General features: G+C 48.9%; 2 protein-coding genes across 9 annotated transcripts in view; one reads left to right on the top strand and one right to left on the bottom strand.

The window, feature by feature from the left end:
* DNASE1 (deoxyribonuclease 1) overlaps window positions 1–2,365 on the bottom strand; it is a 42,729-nt gene extending 40,364 nt beyond the window's left edge. For all 4 annotated transcript variants that reach the window (XM_073015120.1, XM_007984034.3, XM_007984053.3 and 1 more), the window contains exon 1: window positions 2,177–2,365. The gene's annotated coding sequence lies outside the window, so the exon portion shown is untranslated. The remainder of the gene's footprint in view (window positions 1–2,176) is intronic.
* Window positions 2,366–2,453: 88 nt separating this feature from the next.
* SLX4 (SLX4 structure-specific endonuclease subunit) overlaps window positions 2,454–14,166 on the top strand; it is a 29,602-nt gene continuing 17,889 nt past the window's right edge. For 3 of the 5 annotated variants that reach the window (XR_012092905.1, XM_037989913.2, XM_073015112.1), the window contains exons 1-5: window positions 2,454–2,561; window positions 4,547–5,682; window positions 7,420–7,653; window positions 11,037–11,226; window positions 12,125–12,337. Coding sequence is in view for 4 of the 5 variants with exons in the window: in XM_037989913.2 (XP_037845841.2) it covers window positions 5,277–5,682; window positions 7,420–7,653; window positions 11,037–11,226; window positions 12,125–12,337 (1,043 nt within the window). In the remaining variant the exon portion in view is untranslated. The other 2 variants (XM_007983948.3, XM_037989914.2) reach the window with 2 other exon arrangements.

Raw genomic sequence — 14,166 nt, 5'->3', positions numbered from 1 at the left:
AGGTCAGGAGATCAAGACCGTCCTGGCTAACACAGTGAAACCCCGTCTCTACTAAAAATACAAAAAATTAGCCGGGCATGGTGGCGGGCACCTGTATTCCCAGGTATTCCGGAGGCTGCGGCAGGAGAATGGTGTGAACCCAGGAGGCGGAGCTTGCAGTGAGCTGAGACCGCACCACTGCACTCTAGTCTGGGAGACAGAGCTAGACTTTGTCTCAAAAAAAAAAAAAAAAAAAAAATTAGCCCGGTACGGTTGTGGACGCCTCTAATCCCAGCTATATGGGAGGCTGAAGTAGGAGAATCGTTTCCGGGAGGTGGAGGTTGCACACACCACTGCGATCCAGCCTGGGCAACAAGAGCCCACCTCCATCGAGAAGCAAGGGAAGCAAGGGAAGGAAGGGGAGGAAGGAGGAAGGGAGGAAGGAAGGAAGGAATTATTTCAACAGCACTGGCCTCTCCACGTTGTCACTCAGTCTCCTCTATAAAGTCCCAAGACACCCTGCCCGACCCATGCCTCTGGGCTGCTTATCATTCTTATTCTGTCTACTTTATCCAACTGGAAGCCATATTACAAACAAACTTAGATTTGCAAGCCAGAGAGCAAGTAAACACCTCCTACATCCTTCATCAAGGAAAACCTCTTGGAAGGTTTTGAAGCTCAACATTCAGAATTAAATGTAGTCTTACCCAGTAATTCCACTCCTAGAACACAAAAACTAGTGCTAAGAACACCAATGTTCATAGTAGCATCATTTCTAACAGCTAAAAAGTAAAACATCCATATGCCCATCACCTGATAAATGGATAAACAAAACATGGTCTATCCATACACGTGATTATGTAGCCATGAAAAGGCATGAAGTACTGATTCATGCTACATGAATGAACCTTAAAAACATGCTTAATAAAAGCCCAGTAGAGAAGGCCAAGTATCACATCATTCCATTTACATAAAACGTACTGAATAGGCAAAACCACAGAGACAGAAAGCCGATTAGTGACTGTCAGGAGATGGGGTCGAGGGAATTGGGGAGTGACTACTAATAGGTATGGCAGGTTCCATTTGGGGTTTTACAACATTCTGGAATTAGCGATGATGGCTGCAAATCCTGTGAATGTACTGAAAACCACTGAAAGTATACTTCAAGTGTGAATTTTATGATATTTGTATCTTTTAAAAAACATATTGTTTGCCCTGCAAACTGATTCCTTTACACTTCTCCTGTGTTCATTATTTCAGTGACTGGAAGCACACTACTCAGATGCTAAGGCCAGAAACCGGCAAATCGTTAACAATTGGGTCATGACTATGCTCGATATTTCTCCATGCTTTTCGCTCCACTTCCTAATTCGGGCCACCCCCACTTTTCATCTAGATTATGTAATAGCCTCCTAATGGGTGTCCTGGCCTCATCTGTTCTCACTGTAATGAAGCCTTTAAAAACACAATCTTACGCCGGGCGTGGCGGCTCACACCTGTAATCTCAGCGCTTTGGGAAGCCCAGGCGGGAGGATCTCTTGAGGCCAGGGTTCGAGACCAGCCTGGGCAACATAGTGAGACCTCCCGTCTCTACTTTAAAAAAAAAAAAAAAAAAAAAAAAGCCAGGAGCGGTGGCTCACACCTGTAATCCCAACACTTTGGGAGGCCAAGGCGGGCGGATCACCTGAGGTCAGGAGTTGGAGATAAGCCTGGGCAACACGGTGAAAGCCAGTCTCTACTAAAAACACCGCCTATAATCCCAGCTACTTGGGAAGGTAAGGCACAAGAATCGCTCGAATCCGGGAGACAGAAGTTGCAGTGAGCCGAGATAGCACCACTGCACCCCAGCCTGGGCAACAAGAGCAAAACTCCGTCTCAAAAAACAAACAAACAACAACAAAAAACCTTCAATGGCTCCCGACGACCCCAAGTTGAAGCTCAAAGCCTTAATACGATGTGTAAAGTCCCTCAAATGCCAAGCCGTGGCAAACCTCTGCCACCTTTCCCTCAGGCGCTAGCTGGCTTCACCCTAGCCCTGCTCGGGCATCCCCTCCAGGCCGCTGCAGCCCGGTATAATCCCCTCTTCACGTAGCTAACCCTCCCCGACCTCCAGGCCTCGACTCTCACGCCACCCCACCTGAGAGGAAGATTCCCGGGCCCCCAGGCCAGATTTGGTGCCTCTCCCGGTTCCCCTCACCCTGTCCACTCTCCGCTCCACAGGCAGGTATGCCCAGAGGGGGCCGCCATTGTATCCGAGAACATTTCCTGAGCGAGCTGGGGAAGAACCAGACTTTATCTCAGTGCTGCCACAGTGCCCTAAACTTGCCCTAACTCTTCATCAAAACTAATAGACTCCATCTGCAGCAAGCGCCGCTTCCGCCTCGCCCCGCCTCCTTCCGACCGGAAGCGCTGGCCGCCGCGCGCCGCGCCCGGAGCCGCAGAGGAAGACGGGAAGTGAGGCTGCCGCACCTCCGCGCGCGCCCGCTCTGCGCCTGCGCGCAGGCAATTCTCCGCGGGGGCGCGGGCGGCGCATGCGCAGGCGCGTGAGTCTCCGTTAAGAAGGTGCCGCGGCGGCGCCGGAGGTAGGAGGAGCCGGGCTGTGGGGTTGGGAGTCTGCACCCGGGAGGTGGAGGTCCTGTCACCTCGAGCCGTTCTCGCTCTCCTTAGGGAGAAGAGCCTTTCTCTCCCGTCTCCCTCGCTGACTCCGTGGCCTCTGCAGGCCCGCAGCCCCGACGGAGAGGCAGGAACCGCGCTCGGGTGGAGAGGGGCCGGGGCCCGCCTGGAGGGAGGAGGGTGGCTGATCTGTATCCTCACGGCGGTCTCGGTCCGGGCCAGTCTGGGGATCGGGGTTCTCCGTCTGACTTTAGAGCCGTTAGAGTCTTTGGCAGGCCTTTTCCCAGGCAGGGAATCCCTCAGCCCCTTTCCGTAGGTCGCCGGGTTGGGGGAAGCGGGAGGGTCCGCCCCTCACCGATCCATTCATTCATCCCGCTCCTGCTGTGAGCCGTGCGCTGCGGTAGGTACGAAGCGAGGAGGCACAAGTCCCCTTCCCTCTGGAAACCTGTAGGCTTGCAGGATCCGTTATGTCATTTAGTAAATATTGATTGGGCACCTACAGGAGGAGATAGACTGTTGTGAGGTTCTTATCTACAGAGATGCAGAGATCAACACAGTTGTGGAGAGTGGCATTTGTTCCAGCCGCTCCCCACATCCAACAGGATAAAATTCTCTTTGCCTAGCCTGACCTTCCAGGCCCTTGTGAGCCGATCCCTGCCTCTCCCCGCAGCCTTTTCTCCTACACCTTTCTGTCTACTCCCATTATACCAAACTCTTTGCAATTCATGAATTCAACAAGTAGTTGTCGAGCACTTACTTCAAGTCAGGCACCGGATCAGCCAAAGAGGATGCAAAGTAAAATAGATGGATCTCTACCCTCCTGAAGTGTTGAGCTTAATGGGGGACAGATAATAAGCCGATTAATAAAAATACAAAAGCGCATAATTTGGAACGACGCTTCCTGGGTTTGATTCTAGCCCTGCCACTTTGAAAGCTGTTCCTGAACTAGCTTTGAGCCAGTTCCTTATTCTGCTTGCGCGTTTCCTTGCTGTAAAGAGAGGATGACAGGAGATTCCACCATATAGGTTTCTTGTAAGGATTAAATGAGTTTGACTTGAAAAATAATTGGAACAGTGCTTGGCACACAGTAAGCATTCAATAGATATTATCTGTTCATATGATTATAACCTATGACAGATGCCACTGTGAAAACAGTGGACGATGATAGGGATGCGGATGGAGAGGGTCCATAAAGGATTAGAGGACACTTCTCTGAGGGGAAGACACAGAAGAGAATGAGCCAGCCATAGAAAGTAGATTCTAGGTAGGGGTATTTTCAGCTCTGGAAAACAAAATGATTAATCAGATTCCTTGGACAGTGGAGATTGCATTATTGTATTTGAAACGAATAACTTTCTGCCATTGGGTCATTCAGTTTTGATTTTTGAACCACAGTAACCGTGCGCCAAAGTAAATAGCCATGCCCACAAGGCCCAACCTTTGTATAGAGGCGATATTCTAGTCATCCAGGTTTGGAGAGCCTTGCTGGGTTGAGAAGATAAGGAAAAGTGACCTTTTGTCTCCTGAGTGTTCATGAGAATATAGTTTCTCTTCCTGTCTCTTATGTTGCAGTATTTACAGAAAGAGGCTCTTTAACAGCCAGGGGTCTTAAATCGGTGTAGGAGATAGTTTTCCTAGATTTGGGGATCATCCTGTTTCTATGGTGACTGCCTTTCATGGGGTTTGCTCCCTAAATTTCAGTTAAGAAAACACTCTCCCAAGATGCACACATGTTAATACCTGTGGAAGAACATGCTTTGACAGGTTTCTGGATTCTTCTGTCGTGATGTCTGATAGGACGGTTAGACCATGTTAACCAGGCTGGACTGAGAATTTGACAGTATTGTTACTCTGAAGACTTTTCCCTCACCCCACATGCCCTTGTCCCTCCCTGGAAGAACTGGCATAAAATGACAATGTCCGATTACACTTACATGCTTTTGGTTTTCCACAGATGTGAAATTAAGTGAACCATATATGTTTCATCATCGTGGAGATCTTGGAGAATTATCTGAGCACCAGGTTCATATGTATTCAATCTAGAGGCATCTATTGGACAACAAAACACTCTTTTTCAATTGTGGACTTTATTTATTTATTATTATTATTTTTTGAGACAGAGTTTTGCTCTCATTGCCCAGGTTGGAGCGCAGTGGTACGATCTCGACTCATTGCAATCTCCGTCTCCCAGGTTCAAGGGATTCTCTTGCCTCTGCCTCCCGAGTAGCTGGGATTACAGGCGTCTGCCAGCACACCTGGCCAATTTTTTGTATTTTCAGTTGAAACGAGGTTTCACCATATTGGCCAGGCTGGTCTCGAACTTCTGACCTCAGATGATCCACCCCCATTGTCCTCAAAAAGTGCTGGGATTACAAGCGTGAGCCACTGCACCCGGCCCAGTTGTGGACTTTAACAGAGGGAAGCTTTAAACATGTTTAACCACAGGCTCAATTTGAACAAAGATACTTCAGTCATTATAGAGAGGAAAACAGTACTTTTTGTTCAATTGTGCAAACTCTCCAAGTATCTAATTGAGAAGTAGAGAGGAACCCTAATGAAACTGTGAGTGTGAATGAGGCTCAGCTAGGTTTCTACTTGGGTTCACTTTCTCATCTGTCTGCATGTCCCGGGATTGACCCTCGCTCCTCTGAAGACCAGCCTGAAAGCCTTAAAACTCGTCAGTGATGGATGAGTCTGATGAGGACTTTAAAGAACTCTGCGCTAGCTTTTTCCAGAGGGTGAAAAAACATGGAATTAAGGAAGTGTCAGGAGAAAGGAAGACACAAAACGCCTCCTCAAACGGCACTCAGATAAGACGCAAATTGAAAAGGACCAAACAAACTGCTACCAAGACCAAAACCCTTCAAGGCCCTGCAGAGGAGAAACCTCCATCTGGCAGCCAGGCCCCTAGGACTAAAAAGCAAGGGGTAACCAAATGGCAAGCAAGTGAACCGGCCCTCTCTGTGAATGGGGAGGCGGGTGTGCTCGCCTCTGCTCCAGATCAGCCTATGCTCTGGGAAACAGCACAAAACACCCAGATGGGTAACCGGCAAGAACCATCCCCAAACCCTTCCAGAGAGGAAACCAGAGGTAATTTGTACTGTTTTAAACCGGGGGCTGGAAAACTTTATGGAAAGAGCCAGATTGTAAATATTTTGGCTTTGTAGGCCATACAGACTCTGTCACAACTCTGCTGTCATAGTGAGAAAACAGGCATGGACAATATGTAAATGAACAGGCATGGCCATATGCCAGTAAAACTTTATTTACAAAAATAGGCAGCCAGCCACATGACTGTAGTTTGCTAACTCTTGGTTTAGTTTTTATTTTTTATTTTTTTTTTAATTTTTAAGCTTAAAAAAAAATTCAGAGCTGGAGGTCTCACTATGTTGCCCAGGCTGGTCTTGAACTCCTGGGCTCAAGCAATCCTCATGCCTCAGCCTCTCAAAGTGCTGGGATTACAGGCGTGAGCCACTGCGCCCGGTTGACTCCTGGTTTAAACAACAGTCAAGAAAAATATAACCCCTGTGTGAATTGCTCACATGGTTATGTTTGGAGTCCTCTGCTCTTTCAGAATTGCCTATGAAATTCTGTTACATGGTTGACATGAGTTACACAAACAACACAATAATGTTGCTTCTCTTGTTTTCTTGAATTTATTCCAAAGTGGGTAAGTTGGACAGGGTCAACTTACAATTTGGAGAGGCTGCTGAGAGGGCCGCATGAGGGCGCTGTGTGGGCTCAAGTCCCAGGAGAATCTTCAGGTTTTTTGTTTCTCTCTCAGAAGACCTTTTAATCTTTTCCTTTGTTATTTTTACTGATTTATTTCCTTACTTAGTTTTTAGAGACAGGGTCTTGGTCTGTCACCCAGGCTGGAGTGCAGTGGCGCTGTCATAGCTCACTGCAGCCTTGACCTCCCAGGTTCAAGCAGTCCTCCCTGCCTCAGCCTCCTGAGTAGCTGGGACCACAGGCACCCACCACCGCACCTGGATAATTTTTTAACGGTTTGTTTAAAGCAGTTTTCTTGCCCTGTTGCCCTTGATATACTGAGCCATATGCTTAGTACACATTCTTCATGCAAAACTGAAAACCAGCCTTGCATATATGATACACCATGGGCTCTCTGAGCTCCTGAGTTCTGTTTCTCAATTTTCCTTGCCCTGACTTCCTGATCTTAATAACCTCTTGGCAGAGTGGTGGTAGAGTCTCAGGTCGCAGAGACTGCTGGAAGGCGTCAACAGTGTTGCCTCACCAACTTTACTGGTCTCTCGTGCTCTTTTCCAGTCAGATGAAATCTATGCGTGGTTCCCCCAAAACACGTATCCATGCGCACACCTGCAGAACTGGCATACAACTTCATGGGGTTCCTGGATCCCCATTGAAGATCCGTGGATCCCAAGTTAAAGAAGAACTGATCTAGGACATAAACCTTTGTCATTAATATTTCTTTAATAATAGCTTTATTGGGGTATAATTGACATTCCATAAAATTCACCCTTTAAAAGGGTATGGCTCAGTGGTTTTTAGTATATTCACAGAGTTGTCCAACTCCACCACTACCTAACTTGAGAACAGTTTTATCCTAAAACTAAACCCCGTGCTCATTAGCAGTCACATCCCATTCCCCTCCTGTCATTGATATTTATGTCTGTATTGCCATAAACAAAGAAGTTACCAACAAGCAACCAGTCCTCTTCACATTTGTGAGTCAAACCTAAACTAGTTGATAAAGGACGCCTGAAACTTGCGTCTAACCTGTATCTGGTGGAAAAGTCTTTTATTTCTCCAGCTACAACAGATGGTTGTGAATATTTCCCTCCTTGCCAGGGAATGCGCCCAACAGCGACTCTCAGCCTCCTCCTTCCTGTTTGACAACAGCAGTGCCAAGTCCCTCCAAACCCCGCACAGCACAATTGGTCCTACAGCGAATGCAGCAGTTCAAGAGAGCAGACCCCGAGCGTTTGAGACATGCTTCAGAAAAGTGCTCCCTCGAGGCTGCACAGGAAGAAAATGTCCCAAAGGATCCTCAAGAGGAGATGATGGCGAGGAATGGTATGATGGGTATGTTTCTGTCTTCCACACAGAGATAGTTTATTAACATAACTGAGGAAGGGAGGCAGGAAGGAATCAGCATTTGTTGGGTTTCTTCTGTGGATAGGCTCTCTGCGTGATGTTTTACCTTTGCCACTTCACTGGATCTAGCCAGAGATTGAAGAGTCTGTGGGGTCATTTCCCACCTAGCTTCCTTGATAAGGTACCTCTTCCTCTTCCTTTTTTTTTTTTTTTTTTTTCCTGAGACAGAGCCTTGCTCTGTCACCCAGGCTGCAGTGCAGTGGCATGATCTCGGCTCACTGCAACCTCTGCCTCCCAGGTTCAAGCAATTATCTTGCCCCAGCCACTGGGTTTACAGGTGTGCGCCACCACACCTGGCCAATTTTTGTATTTTTAGTAGAGACAGGGTTTCGCCAAATTGGCCAGGCTGATCTCGAACTCCTGACAAGTGATCTGCCTACCTCAGCCCCCCGAAGTGCTGGAATTACAGGTGTGAACCATTGCACCTGGCCCTCTTCCTTTTTTTTTTTTTTTTTTTAATTTGAGATGGAGTCTTGCTCTGTTGCCCAGGCTGGAGTGCAGTGGCACGATCTCAGCTCACTGCAAGCTCCGCCTCCCGGGTCCAAGCCATTCTCCTGCCTCAGCCTCCAGGTAGCTGGGACTACAGGCGCATTCCACCACGCCTAGCTAATTTTTGTGTTTTTAGTAGAGATGGGGTTTCACCATGCTGACTGGCCAGGCTGTTCTTGAACACCTAACCTTGTGATCTGCCCGCCTCAGCCTTCCAAAGTGCTGGGATTACAGACGCGAGCCACTGTGCCTAGCCAAATATACATATTTTTCTTCCATATTATCTGAAGGTAAGTTATAGACATCAGGATCCTTCACCCCTAGATTCTGCTGCATAACCACAATACCATTATCATGCTTAATTCCATAATAGTGCCTGGCATCCAGTTCGAATTCAAATTTCCCCAGTTGTCTCAAGGTTGTTTTTTGTAGCTGGTTTCTTTTTTTTCTGGACAAGGATTCAATAAGTTCACATGCTGCATATTGCTGTAGCTCAGCAGTCTCCTAAGGTCTAGATTCTAGAATAGTCCCCTTGTTTTCTTTTGTTTTCCATGACCCTTTTTTTTTTTTTTTTTTTTTTTTTTTTTTAGACAGAGTCTCGCTGTGTCACCCAGGCTGGAGTGCAGTGGCGCGATCTCGGCTCACTGCAAGCTCCGCCTCCCGGGTTTTACGCCATTCTCCTGCCTCAGCCTCCGAGTAGCTGGGACTACAGGCGCCCGCCACCTCGCCCGGCTAGTTTTTTGTATTTTTAGTAGAGACGGGGTTTCACGGTGTTAGCCAGGATGGTCTCGATCTCCTGACCTCGTGATCCACCCGCCTCGGCCTCCCAAAGTGCTGGGATTACAGGCTTGAGCCACCGCGCCCGGCCAACTTTTTTTTTTTTTTTTGACAGAGTCTTGGCTAGAGTGCAGTGGCGCGATCTCAGCTCACTGCAACCTTGGCGTCCCGGGTTCAAGCTATTCTTGTGCCTCGGCCTCCTGAGTAGCTGGGATTACAGGCACCCACCACCACACGCGGCTAATTTTTTTGTATTTTTAGTAGAAACGGGGTTTCGCCATGTTGCCCAGGCTGGTCTTGAACTCCCGAGCTCAGGCGATCTGCCCTCCTCAGCCTCCCAAAGTGCTAGGATTAGAGGTGTGAACCACCGCACCCAGCCCCATGATAAAAACTGAGTTTTTGAAGAGGCTAGGCTAATTGTATTATAAGATTTCCCACTCTCTGGATTTGTTATTTCTTTATGGGATCCTTTAACTCCTTCCTCTAACCCTTGGGTTGCCCCGGGTTGCCCCACTCTGAGTGGGTTGGAGGCTGATTGGCTCCAGGTGAGAGCGTGTGGAGACAGTGCCCCGTAGCTGCTGTGCACTTGGTGTGGCACCAGCCCCATAAGCATAATAATGCCAGGTGCTTCTGTTCTCCATCCCCGAAACAATATGCATTCTCATTTCTGATGAAAATGTACAAAAGGAAAAGAAATAGGAAGAAACCATTATTGGCGGACCTAGAGCTAATAAGTATGCAGGCTCTTGGCATTGCATTGCAGATTTCACTTCAGTAACACCGAGGAGTCTCAGGCCGCGCCAGGGTCCACAGCAGGCAGTGATTTGATGTCCTGCCGAGGCATCAGTCCTGGATGCACATGTGAGGTGTAGAGGAGGCACCCAGCTGGTGTGAGCTCCGCCCCTGCCCAGCATTTGACTCAATTCTCTCTGTATCTTCACATCACACCCAGCAAGCTCTCAGAAAGAGATAAACCATTTCTTTGTTAAGAAACCAAACCAGGCTGGATGCGGTGGCTCACACCTGTAATCCCAGCACTTTGGGAGGCCAAGGCGGGCAAATCTCCTGAGGTCAGGAATTCAGGACCACCCTGGCCAATATGGTAAAACCCCGTCTCTACTAAAAATTAGCCAGGTGTGGTGGTGTGCACCTGTAATCCCAGCTACTGAGGAGGCTGAGGCAGGAGAATCACTGGGACCTGGGAGGCGGAGGTTGCAGTGAGCTGAGATCGCGTCAATGCACTCCAGCTTGGGGACAGAGTGTGAGACTGTCTCAGGAAAAAAAAAAAAGAAGACGACCAAACAAAACAGGGCACCAAAATGAAGGTGTGCTGTTTTGCTGGCCTCAATGGCAGGCACTGGTAGGCCACAGCCATCAAGAACTTGGGGGTTTATGAGGCGTTCAGGGCATATCCCTTGTGAGTAACAGGGGTCTGCTCCAGCAATACCAGATGGGCCACCCTGGGAGCCATCTCAAGACCAGAATCAGTCCATTCTTGCGTCTGATGCTGAGTAAGAGATGCTGCTTTTTAACCACCAAGGGCATTTCACTCTGCCCTGGTTTTATCACGGGCAGTAAAAGGTCAGCAGGAAAGGTTGAGCTTCGAAGAGAACATCTAGCTTTGTTGGAATATGAGCCTTGTGAACCTGCAATGCCCAAGGTAGCCGACTTCAGCAGAAGTGGGGAAGTTTAGGTCCTTGCTACTCAGAGTGGTCCTGCGGTGCCAGCATCTCCAAGCCTGGGGGCTGCTAGGAAGGCGGAGAGTCTCAGGCTGCACCTGGACCCCCTGTTGAATCCGAGTGTCGACAAGCTTCCCAGGCAATGCATATGCATGTTAAAGTTGGAGCAGGCTGTTGTAGGAGTGCTGACTAGTGCCCAGTCTCACTGGACAGTGCCTGAGTCACCGGTCTGCAGAGTGGAGCTGGGTTCTGGTTTATTTGTACTCCCCCTGCTCCCCATGGTCTGCAAGAGCCGACAGAGCAGAGGTCTGAGGGTGAGCTTGTCTTTGGAGTTGATCCTCACGGATCTTTGGTGCTTCTCCACAGTGTTTGGGCTTGGGCCCCCTGCCCCAGAGAGCGACGCTGCGGTGGCCTTGACCCTGCAGCAGGAGTTTGCACGGGTAGGAGCATCGGCACATGATGATAGCCTGGAGGAAAAGGGGTTGTTCTTCTGCCAGATTTGTCAAAAGAACCTCTCAGCCATGAACGTGACCCGAAGGGAACAGCATGTAAACAGGTGGGGGCAGCGTGGGCCGTCACCTCTCCCGTGTACGTGACCAGAATCCCCGGGCACCCCAGGGCTGGAGTGGGGATCTCCACACCTTACTGTAAAAATAGCACCTCAGCTTTGTTGTCAACCTACCCCTTTTTAAAAAATAACTTTGTTGAGATATAATTCACAGAACATATAGTTCACCCATTTATTCACACAGTTGGGCAACTGTCACCGCAATCACTTCTGGATGATTTTCATCTCCGCCAAAAGAATCCCCACACCCAGCAGCCACTCCCTATTGCCCCTCTCTCCCCTGACAACCACTAATCAACTTTCTGTCTGGATAGATTTGGCGATTCTGAAATTGCACAGTTGTCCTTTTGTGTCTGCCTTCTTTGACTGAATATGTTGTTTCTGAGGTTCATCCATGTTGCAGCATGGGACAGGCTTCATTCCTTTTTGTGGCTGAGTGGTATCTCATTGTATGGATAGACTGTGTTTTTTTCCCATTCTTAGATGAGGAATATGACTGTGGTTTATCCTTTCATCCAGTGACTGACATTTGGAGCATTTCTACCCTTTGGGATTGTGGATAGAGCTGCCGTGAACATGGGTTTCATGTATTTGTTTGGGTACCTGCTTTCAGTTCCTGGGGGTCTATACTTAGGAGTGGAATTTCTAAGTTATCATGTAACTGCATTTAATCTTTCCTTGCTTTATTTAGCCAGCTTTGCTAACAGATACCTAAGTGTAGTGTCTAGGGGCTGACTGCCAGGAGACAGAGTCAGGCTGTGTGGAGGGGATTAGCTTTGGGGAACTTGCTTTGACCACAGCACATCCATGATGACCTGGACGCACATGTGCTCCAATCCACATTCCCGGGGAGGGTGGTTCTCCTGTATTAACTGTCTTCCTTCAGGTGCCTGGATGAAGCTGAAAAGGCACTAAGACCTTCTGTACCTCAGATCCCTGAGTGCCCGATTTGTGGGAAACCGTTTCTGACCTTAAAGAGCAGAACTAGCCACTTGAAGCAGTGTGCTGTGAAGATGGAGGTTGGCCCCCAGCTCCTGCTGCAGGCCGTCCGGCTGCAGACAGCACAGCCTGAGGGGAGCAGCAGCCTGCCAGTGTCCAGGTGAGTCAACGAAAAGGAAGAAAACCAAGCCAAATATTGCTGTGTGCACTCAGGGCTTTTTCTATTTAAAAAAGCTTTTTATGGGCCGGGCGCAGTAGCTCACACCTGTAATCGCAGCACTTTGGGGGAGGTCAAGGTGGGCAGATCACCTGAGGTCAGGAGTTCGAGACCAGCCTGTCCAACATGGTAAAATCCTGTCTCTCATAAAAATACAAAAATTAGCTGGGCATGGTGGCCCATGCCTGTAATCCCAGCTACTTGGGAGGCTGAGGCAGGAGAATCACTTGAACCCCGAAGGTAGAGGTTGCAGTGAGCCAAGATCACACCACTGCACTTCAGCCTGGACAAGAGTGAGACCCTGTCTACAAAAAAAAGCAGCTTTTTATGGTGGAGGAAAAAAGAGCCCTCTTTCATTCTGGAAATGAAACACTTAGGGTGGAAATCAGGCACAGTCTAGAAGGGAGTGAGGAGGGGACAGAGTCTGCATTCTGGAAGGCTCTGGACCTGCCCCTTTAGGTGGGTGCAGTAACGATTATCGCACTATTTTCCTCAAGGTCCTTCCTGAGTTTCCAATCCCATGATCCCGCAGTCGGTACCCTCTAATGCAGGGGTCCCCAACCCCCTGGCCTCGGACCAGTACCGATCTGTGGCCTGTTAGGAACCTGGCCACACAGCAAGAGGTGAGCAGCGGGCAGGCAAGAGCTCCGCCTCCCGTCAGATCGGTGCTGGCGTCAGACTCATAGGAACACAAACCCTATTGTGAGCCGCGCATGCATGGAATCTTGGTTGAGCTCTCCTTATGAGACTCTAAAGCCTGATGATCTGAGGTGAAACACTTTGATGCTGAAAACCATTTGCCCGATTCGTGTCCCATGGAAAAACTATCTTCCATGAAACCAGTTCCTGGTACCAGAAAGGTTGGGGACTGCTGCTCTACCACATCTAAAGATTTGGTAGTGACTTTACTCCATCCATTTCATTGTTGTATGGCATGCTTTCCACCTCAGCACAGTCCAGTTTTCACACTGTTAACATAAGATTATTCAGCACAGTTCAAAGAGTTGGTGATTGGCCAGGCACGGTAGCTTACACCTGTAATCTGAATACTTTGGAGGCCAGGGCAGAAGGATCACTTGAGCCCAAAAGTTCAAGACCAGCCTGGGCAACATAGCAAGACCCATCACTACAAAAAATTAAAAAATTAGCTGGCTGGTGCTGCACACCTGTAGTCCCAGCTACTTGGGAGGCTGAGGCAGAAGGATCGCTTGAGTCTGGGAGGTCAAGGTTGCAATGAGCTGTGATTGCACCACTGCACTCCAGCCTGGGCGACAGGGCAAGAACCTATCTTCATAAAACAAAAACAACAACAAAGTTGGTGAAACAGAAGATTTTTAGAGGCCCTGCTCACAGCCAGGACACAAGTCCTCAGCATGCAAACCACAGCCACACAAATGCCAGAGGGCTGGCCCTGCTCTACCCTGTCCTGCTGCTGAGGACGCTAGAGTTGACACCAGGTTCATAGTGAACAAAGGCAACTTGGACCTTTGACTCCTCCAGGTCTGAGACCGCTGTCAAGAGCAAAGGGAACGCCAAAGGCGATGACTCTTTGTCCTGCCCACTGCTTTGCACACAAGTCATGGGCAGCCAGGCTGGGTTGGGGCTGAGATGGCAGAGGGCAGAGGGGATTCTCTTGGCGGGGGAGCCCATCTATATTTAGCACCTCCACACCAGCATGGTAGGAGTGCAAGCCTTGAGGCCTTAGAATAGAGGTCATCTAAGCCATTGCTTCTTTCTTGGCAGGACCACACCAAAAGCACCTGCTCAGATAA

Source organism: Chlorocebus sabaeus, chromosome 5, assembly GCF_047675955.1.
Source record: "Chlorocebus sabaeus isolate Y175 chromosome 5, mChlSab1.0.hap1, whole genome shotgun sequence".
Classification (NCBI taxonomy): Eukaryota; Metazoa; Chordata; class Mammalia; order Primates; family Cercopithecidae; genus Chlorocebus; species Chlorocebus sabaeus.
Note: the sequence above shows the minus strand (reverse complement) of the source record. Positions and strands in the feature narration are given on the sequence as shown.